At 35.2% G+C, this 10,308-nt stretch overlaps 1 protein-coding gene across 1 annotated transcript in view; it reads right to left on the bottom strand.

Moving 5' to 3' along the window:
• Positions 1–10,308, bottom strand: part of eys (eyes shut homolog) — a 213,990-nt gene that overhangs the window by 20,297 nt on the left and 183,385 nt on the right. Inside the window, exons 38-39 of the mRNA XM_016548212.1 lie at positions 2,527–2,635; positions 33–118 (exon numbers count right to left, since the gene is read on the bottom strand). Coding sequence (XP_016403698.1) covers positions 33–118; positions 2,527–2,635 — 195 coding nt within the window. The remainder of the gene's footprint in view (positions 1–32; positions 119–2,526; positions 2,636–10,308) is intronic.

A 10,308-nucleotide genomic window follows, 5' to 3' on the forward strand; every position in this document is an offset into this window, starting at 1 on the left:
AAAAAAAAAAAAAATCAATTTTCACAGAGCACTTGGGCAAAACAGACTTCTCCGAGATGGGTCTAGAACCGGAAATGAGGATGCTACCACGTACAAGACTTTGTTTAAAATGGAATACCTACATAAAACAACAATAAAACATTTACAATTGTATTAAATAATTCTATCATTTAATAATATTATATTGTCATTCAATTATACAAATATAACTTGTTTTTATTATTGTGTACATTGATTATTGGTCATTTCATGTCATTCAGATAAATGACAATAAACAACAGGACAAAAGTTTGGAAAATTTGAGTTATTACAGGAAAAAAAGCAGGTGTCTAATTGCATATTACATATCAAATTATGAACCATAATTTGAACCAAAAGCAAGATTGCACAGTATTAATGGGTCATTTGTTATTTCCAAACAAGTTTTTTTTATTGCAATATTCCTTTAAACTCATTCAATATATAATGAATGAATTTCAGAGTTCCAGAGCTAGCGCTGAGTGCCTGTGCTCACGCTGCTGTATTAAAGCATGCGATCGGCTGAGCAAAAGGCATTTTCAAGACTGAAATTTACATGGATTTGTAATAAATATCTCATTAGGTGAAACTAAAAAACTCTGGTGGTCTTGTGTTGACAAATGAACCTTTTGTCATGTTCTACACTTCACATCACAATTCCAGAACTCTGGTGAAGAGCAGCACATAGCCATTCGGGTCAGGGAGAGAAATTTGCTAATTTATTATATTGCACCACAATAAATTTTAGTATTGCAATAATTTTCAGTACCAGTATAATAGGAAACTACAATATGATAAATACCCAGCTAACAAAAATATATGTTCCAAGAACGTTTCTATAAAGTTATATAGACATTATTTCAGAATTTTCCCAGAACGTTCAAAATGTCAAAATGTTTTTTTAATGTTTTAATAATGTTTTTTTTCTCGTTTATGCCAATGTTAAAGGAACATTCCATTTTATCACTTAAACATTATGGGAACAATCATTTTCAGTGTTCTCTGAACATTCTGAAACAAGTACTAGTAACGTTTAAAAAAAAAATGTTAGATGAACGTCCAACTGAAATGTTTCAGAAAAAACATTCCATGAATAATGTGTAAGTAATGATTTTGTGCTAAAATTGAGAACATTATTAAATACCAGATAACTTTTAATGTATTAACGTTACTGGAAGAACATTTTTTCATAACTTTGCCAGAACATTAGCCAATTGTCTAAGTATATTCCCTGTTAGCTGGGTATGCATTAAAAAAAATATTGAAATATTCAGCTTTTTTTTTCATAGTACACAAGGCCTATATAGCTTTCAAACATCACTTCATACCATCTAACTATTCAAACCAGTAGCGGTTTTAGGCACGGGCGAACCGGGCAGCCGCCCGGGGCGGCATTTTTTCATAATACATGGGGGGCGGCACGAGCAGTTAAAAAAAAAAATCCTTTGCGCCGCCGCCGCGAAGCGGTTTTCTATTGTCTATCATTTGACTGTGTGGGGAATTGGCAAATTGGCGCCCCTGCTTGCTGAGAAGGTGCCGTGCACAGAAGCTGTGTGAGAAGGGGAAAGGCGGGCGGGGCGCGGCGTGGGGGACAGTTCACCCCTGGGTCTCTCCCAAATAGAACGGACAAGGGGGGGGAACGGGGGATCCACTGTATAGAGCAATACTCTAATGGAATTAGTGGGCTAAAGTCAGTCACACCTCGACTTTCTTCCAAATAACGCACATTTCATTCATAATATTATAAATACAGGCCTATAGTTCCTGCACATTTTTGTTTTTCTGAATTGTGTGAAATGGCTAATAAAAATAGGTAATACTCGAAGGGGGTCTCGCCCAGGGTGTAATTCAATGTAGAACCGCCACTGATTCAAACTACAAAAGGCCTATAGAATCATAAGACTTACAACTAACCTTCAAACTGTTTTAAACTTTCAGACTGGGCTTCAAAAGTTTGTCGTCTTCTTGGCCATTTGACAGACATTTCGATAAACATCTCCCATAAGGCCTCCAGTGATTTTATTTTATGCAGCTCTATAAATGGATTTGTAAGGCCATTATATTCTGATTAAGTATCTTATAGTCTGTTGAAAATGTCTGATTGCAGCACAGCACTCTCTGAGGTTCTCATCAATTAAGACACAAACACAAACCTATTATTTAACTTGAACGATCAAACTTATTATTTTTGCAGCAAATATCATTACACCTGCTCTCAAGACTGAGGTGCCTTCTTTACAAAAATAACGGCATAATAACCTACCTGACTGCAAATATATTATTTTCCTTTACAACAGCGAAAATGCTGTGTGTAAATGTGGGTGTGAGAACTTTTAATCCTTCTTTTGTTATATACATTTTTAAAATTTCTATAATTTTCTTTTAATTGTTCTTATGTTAAAATTAGTTAAAATTAGTTAAAATGGTTAAAGTAAATCAGACAATTCATAGTTAAATTATAGATTGTCACAGTCATTCAAATGATCGAATATGCAGAAGCAGGTTTACCTCTGACACAGGCTGATCCATATATTTCTGCTGTCGATTAGCAGTTCCATTAGCAACAGCTATTTCAATGATACAGAGCCGGTCATTGTCACGAGATGGCAATGCATATCTAAAAGAGAGAGAGACAGAGAGAAGGGAATACAGATCAAGAATGAGAGAGTAAGACAGAAACAGGGCATAGGATGGAGGAAGGAAAATCTCAGTAGATCATGCAGCATTCACAATAAATCCATTTAAGCACGAAAACAACAGAAATTGGTGAAGGGAGTTCTGGGATACTACTAGGACACTCCACGGAAGAAAAATCACCTCAAACTCCTAAACAAGCAGTAAAAATATTCATCTTCCGAGCTTGTGTTCTGTCTCCATCCTTTGTTATTCTGCTACTCCAGCAATATATTTTCTCATTCTCAAACCGTCAAAAGACAACTCCTCCCTGCTCACAGGCTGAAAAATAATCAATTTCACGAACGTAATGCAACAGTAAAAGCTGCTGAATGTTTCAACAATCTCCCCCACGAAGCTTTCAACGGTGTCTTCGCCTATATCCTGACATGATCCAACTGTTGTTCTGCAAAAAACATCACCATCCTCACAGAAAAATACATACAAACATTTAATTGGCGTCCATATGCAAAAGTATGGATTTCCACGCTGTCCAATCAGCTCTTTCAGGCACTTGAAAAACTCAAGACTTGCTTATTCGAGCACCAGCTTTTGATTTCAGCCCATGTTGGGTTCAGGGCAAGGAGGGGAGAAAAATCCTCTCTCCTTTAATGACCAGATGTGAGCAATCAGGGTGATTGCCCTCGTGCTAATTTGAAACAGCCTTGCAGGACACCTCCCTAAAGGCAATCAAAGCCCTACAACTTCAGGTAGCACTAATTACAACACTGGGGAAGTTATGAGAGTCGCTATGCATACAGATTGACAAATTAATGCCCGATTGGGACTATGAGAAGGAAATTCAACATGACTGACAGCCCGCCGCTGAACCGGTATTGCTGATGAATCCTGAACATAAGGACATGAGCTGATTCGATTGTGCGTGGAGGCTCCTGCAACGACTTTAATATTCTGATATTAGTCCAAGTAGCGTGATGTTATGAGGTGCTAATTATTTTAATCATGGCTCAATAATCACTTTAGGTGCATTGGACAGCTGTTTGCATTTATAGAGACTTCTCATCAGGTTTAATGTGTCCTATATGATATGATGATTTCAGCGTTGGCAGTAAATGCAGGAGCATGTATGGACTATTTTAACACAAAAGATATTTTGAAAAACTAAAAAAATGTGTTTTTACAGTTAACTATAGTTAACTAAAACTGAAACTAAAACCACAAAAAAAATCTTTATTGAAATAAACTGAAAAAAAATGCTAGTTGCCAAATTTTAATTTAGTTTACCCTGATGTACAAACATATGTAAAAATAAAACAAAAACTATATTGTCATCTTTAAAAAAAATACTAAAAATGTAAAGGAAAAAACCCCTACTAAAAACACTTTAAAAATAACTAAAATTAAAATGAAAACAAAATATAAAAATAAAAACTGATTCAAAATATTAATTAAAACTACATTAGTATTTCAATACTACTAAAATAACACCAGTTTAACAAATTAATGGCATGCGATTTTCAAGCAGTATTGTGGGCAATTGTTTTTAAAACAAAACTCCTTCCCAGCTCATGTAACTGTTTTCTTCTCCAGACACATTTAAATTCCACCCACTGAGATCTACAGGGGTTCAGAGCATTAAATCAAATGAACCACAGGCAACAAAGAGAGAGTAAAAAAAAAAAACGATTCCACAAACACTCACATTACATTTCCGCTGGACAGTACGAACATGATGTTAAAAAGGATTTAAATGTCACTTTATAAAGTGTGGCAGATGACACAATCTTAAATGGCTAGATGCTACCAAATGGCAAAGACGGCTAATATTTCTCAAGGCGCATATTAAAAAGATCTAAAGGAACATCTAGTGCAGCGCTCCAGTGTCTGTGCTGTGTCTGAGCATGACTGTGATGATCTAACTGGGCACTGGTGTCATTCTTTCTGATGAGCTCTTGTGGACACATGGATACAGTCCGGAGGGAATAGAATCAGCACACTGGTTATTTACAGTCTCAGTCAGATCTCATTATCTGTTTACTTTAATGGAAAACTTTTATTTCTTAAAAAGCACAAAGCATATACACTTCAATTCAAAAGTTTGGGGATTTTTTAAATATTTGTGAAAGAAGAGTTTTATGCTCACCAAGGCTGCATTTATTTGATCAGAATCCAGTACAAAATAGTAATATTGTGAAATAGTTTTGCAGTTTTAAATAACTCTTTTATATTTAAATATGTTTTAAAATGTAATTTATTTCTGTGACGACAAAGCTGAATTTCCAGCAGTCATTACTCCAGTCTTCAGTGTCCAGTGTCACACGATCCTTCAGAAATCATTCTAAAATGCTGATTTGGTGTTTAAGAAACATTTCTTATTATCATCATTGTAGGAAACTGCTGTGATGCTTAATATATTATATATATATATATATATTATTGGTCCAATAAAATGAATGCAACCCCTCAGCAATTAGCAATAACAGGTAGCAAATAAATAATTTTTATATGTTCCATACATTTGCACAAAAAACACATTCTATTTAATGGGCTCTTTTTAAAAACCATGAATACATTTATAAGAACTGGACAGAAATGACATGAATATACTGTGAATCCTGAACTGATTCATTTTAATTCATATAAAATGTGACCAGGGCAGTCAAAACTGAGAGAAAAGACTGTATTTCTAAGTCTACAACATAATTCAAAGTGTGTCACCCTGCCTGAAACCAGCCTCGTGTCAGGTATAGAAATATGCCTTATCAAAATTGTATAACCCCTCAGAACACCCTTTTCTTCTTTTTCGTTATTTAGTTATTCTCTTAAATGACAATCAAATCAAAATTGACTTTTGGAGTCGAGTGCAAAGATCAAATGTCTTTGTTAATGTGAGTTAACTTGCCACCATAATGCTGGGCTGTTATTCATGGTTGTCATGGTGTTGGCACGCAGTTGCTAAGGTGGTTTTAGTCACTGCCATTTGTTTGCTATGCTGTTATGGGTTGCTAGGCATTCCACCACCCATATTTACTACTAAAAAACTACTTATTTTAAAAAGATGTGGTTCCTTTATAATATCATAGATTTATATTTTACTGGTAAAATATGTCATTGCTTCAGAGGGTTTGTGGAAGTGATTCTGTGTAAATGTGCTCAGACCTGATGCAACATCGTGACATCTCTCTCTCTCTCACACACACACACACACACACACATAACTCGACAACAATGTAATCTAAAAGCTGAATATAATTGCAGTTCATGCCACAGTTCACTAGAATGGATGCTGGGAGACGCAGAGCATCGCGGGGCCACTATTGGTCTGACTACAAAACATGTATAAAGCACTGGCAACAGATGGCAGTAAAACATCATGAAGCTGCAGTTCTGCAGTACAAACGCACACACACACTGCTACTTCTTTATTGGTGGACGTGAAAACAAAGGCAGAAATTAGAGAGGACTTTTACTTCATACCACATTGCAAGTCCAACAGGAACAGCAATAATAACAAGTGGCGATATGACGGGTGATAATTGCACACAGAAAAAACATCAACACAATTCCCTGTTGGCCCACGGATAATGTACAGAAAAAAATATTTGTTATGCTAATTAAGGGCTGTTAAATAGATCTACAATTCTTGAATTCATTTATGCATCCACTTCGACCTGCTCTTCATCTGAATGAGAGCCATTAAGAGCCACAATTGCAGCCACTCATTGATCATTTTTATCACATTGTCCACAATATGTCAATAGCTCAAACTGACTGTGTCATCATAAGCAACCTAAGATGAATACAGAACTGAAGAGCTTTGTTCCCACATGCATGTTTTCTGAGAGGTGCGCAAAAGCCGGTGGCAGATAACGGCGCTTCCCTTGATCACCCCCACCGAGGGAGCCGATAAAGACAGGCGCAGCCCCTTAGACTCGCTCAACCAGCTGCACTGACTTTCTTGCATTAAAGCGTCAAGACAATTTTTGCATAACAAGCTCACTCGAATGGCTTCAGTTATTTTGGGCAGCCTGTGTTCTTAGTCATGTCTCCAGATACATTAAATATTTAATTGAATGAAAAGTGACAGTATAATGGTTTCCACAAAAATATTAAGCAGCTCAACTGTTTTTACACTGATTATAGTAAAAAAAAAGTATAAAAAATATTAGAATGATTCTTGAAGGATCACATGGCACTTATGACCAGTGTTGGGGAAAGTTACTTTTAAAAGTAATGCATTACAATGCACGCCCTACGGCTTTGAGACGCTGCTCCAGATGAGGTATTTTGAGAGTAGTATGACTACTTGCCTGATTAAAAATAACAATGCTTACAGCCTGCCAGACACAAATATTACTTTCAGAAAGCTGGTATATTTTACAAGCATGCATGAAAGAAAAATTTGAGGAGTAGCTGTATTGGGAATATGGTGATTACAGTAAGGCTCTTTTAAAGACTTGGCAATTGTAAATCGGCAATTTTTCATATCGCCAATAGTGGCCCGCAAAATGGACCGCAAATGGTTATTTGGTGCATGAGATGTGACTGTGGCCATTATCATGACATGCACTATGACGACGTTAAGGACACATGTAAATTGCATGTATTTTCATATTAAACATTGCAAATGCTATGTAAATTTATGTAAATATGCTGTATATATATATATATATAACTTAGTTACTTTTTATGGAAAGTAATGTGTTACGTTACTTTTGCGTTACTTTTTCAATCTGGACAGGGCTTGCTTGTTTGTTTTTTAAATAAAAAAGTTCTATTTTTGGCAAATATAAAAGCCTTTTCACACCAAACGTGAAATGAATAAGCCTCAGGCTGAAGGCAAAGTAAATTTACGTCCGTACAGTAGAATGCAGAAGAAGAAATATCAACACACTTCAGCAATAAAAAAAAAACACACAGATGTTTGTCTAGAGTCATTTTTTCTTATTGGTACGGTTGAACTGGATCATCGAAGGTCAGAAGCAAAGACGTTGGTTAACAGAATGGGATTAAATACATAAAGGATATTTGTGTTGTTTAACATTTAATAATGGCAGGTTTGCATCATATTCTGAGTTGCTTTATTTTGATTCATTTTGAGGAATACTGAATCTGTGTTTTTTTTGTGTGTGTGAGTGAGATGAATTAATGCATATTCATATTTATTTTAGAACTACAGTAACATCTGATTTCTCTCAACATGGGGACAGGAGAGCTGTCAATCAATAATTTCAAAATATTACTGTTTTTACTGTATGTTTGAACAGACAGACAGACAGACAGACAGACAGATAGATAGATAGATAGATAGATAGATAGATAGATAGATAGATAAATAGATAGATAGATGAACTACATAGAGAAGGAAGGAGCTCTTGCAAATTTTCTGTTTGAGCACATTGTCTTGCCTGTGTTTTTGACATATTTCATATTCAAAGTAATTTCACGGTCTTAAATGTAATAATATAAGCAATGTAAAAAGCAAATTCAACAACTCGAGGACAAACTATACAGCACCAAAATGGGGTCTCAGCAGTTACTGGGAAATAAATAGGAAAGAAGCAAAAATATCTGCAGATCTAATGCATTGATCCACAGAGCAGCCGCATTAAGAATGCTTCCCTCTTTTTTTTTAAACAAACCCAGCAGTAGTTCCCCAGGAATAAATGGCATACATTTAAATGATAATATGTGCTAGGGAATGGAAAGTTTATGTGTAATAAAGGACAGGATGTGATGCTGTGTCTCATGCTTGTTGACCTTTGGCTTTGTGTGAAAAAAAATGACTCACACACAGCAGACTCGGGTAAAAGCCAATCACAGCAGAAGCATCAATATACACAGACATATATAGACATACAAACACTCGCAATAGACTTACAGGGTAAACAATATGCCACCACCGCAAGCCTTTAACCTAATTTAACCTGTCTGCTGCACACACCAGATTAAGCAAACTCAACATTGAAAAGCCTCCAGCAATACATATGCAAGATCAACAGACCATATTAGAGGGGTAAGCTTACATGCAGTGTCGACTACGAACAGTATGCATTTAAAAAAAGTCAACAGCGATGTATACTGCTTATTTGCTGTATTTCCATCCATAACAAGCCAAAAAAAAGAAAATAAAGAGAAACGAGAAGAGGAGGGAAGGACCGCTTAGAAACAGCACAGTCAAACTGCGTTCACAAAGTATGAATTATATTATATTATTATATTATATATTATTATAAGATCAACGTATGAATAAAAGATTGTTCTTCAAGTGAAATTAATACATGAAACATTCACAACAGAACATTATTCCCAGAAATGGGAGAGAGGGAGAATGAGGTGTAAGTTTCAGACTTCTTTAAAACTCTGAGGTATGCTTTGATGTCTGAAATCTAGATCAGCAGTTTAGGAAGACTGATCAAAAAGTTTGCACTAAAGCATTCCTCCTTCATTTCTTGAAACGATGCAGCGGTGGAATGTTGCGTAGTCGACCCATCCACTTGTCACTTGATATGAATTTTGTGAGTTGAATAAGATCATATAAGATAGAAATGTATTGATCCCTGAGGGGAAATTTGCTTGTCACAATGGCACAGTGTCACGCAGAACAGAACTGTGCATCATGGGTCAGTAGACACAAAAGGGCAAGAGAGAAGAGAACAAAATGAACACAATAATAGTGAATCACTTACAATACTTAAAATAAAAACATGCACATATAATAAACACCATACAGGATGCAATCAGCACACGAGTGGCTAACAGCATTTTTGATCGATAGCTTCAAGTTAGAATTGAGTTATAATTATACAGTTAACGTATTAACAACTGGACTTTCCCCCCCCCTTTTTCCTCTAGACTGTTATATGGCTGGTCAAATACATGCATGCAGTATGTACTCTCATTGCTCTTACTATTTAGCATTATGTAGTATGTACTGTATACAGTGCACTGTATACTAGAGCTCATGCATGAATGTAATATCAGATGAACTACTGCATTTGACAATGTGCAGGATAGAGCAGAACTCACTGCGTGGGATACTGTATCTAACAAAGTAATGCACTCAACTTGACCTTCCGCTTGCACTGCGACGAATGAACCAGAAGTAAATCCAAGTGCAACTTCAACTGTTTTGATTTTTAACTGTACTGGTTGAGTTTATTTATTTATTTTTTGTACTTTTTGACATTTCAGTTTAGTTTCCCCAAACTCAGTCTGACTGTTAATATGACAATCATTCTTAAATATACATATATATTTACCTTGTTTACTAATTAGCCATAGGTAGAATACATTTTTCTCGACATTTCTCTTGACATTTGAATCTAAATGAGTATTCTGGCAAATTATATTTTTCTTCCATCATGGTTCATAAACAGACAATTAATTTATGAAATATTGTGACAGATATAAAACATTTCTACAGGTGGGATTTTCAACACTGATTAGTAGCAGTGTTATTTTAGTATCATTCAGATACTGTTATAGGTTTTATTAATATTTTTAATTTGTTTTTATTTTTATAGTTTCTATTTTAATTTTAGTTCAAGTTTTAGTAATTTTGTTGTGTTTTTGTCATTATCTTTTTTTATTTTTATATGTCTATTTAATTTTTAATATTTTTTATTTCAGTTTATATATATATATATATATATA

The sequence above is a fragment of the Sinocyclocheilus rhinocerous genome, unplaced genomic scaffold (genome assembly GCF_001515625.1).
Source record: "Sinocyclocheilus rhinocerous isolate Xijiao unplaced genomic scaffold, SAMN03320098_v1.1 scaffold1214, whole genome shotgun sequence".
NCBI lineage: Eukaryota > Metazoa > Chordata > Actinopteri > Cypriniformes > Cyprinidae > Sinocyclocheilus > Sinocyclocheilus rhinocerous.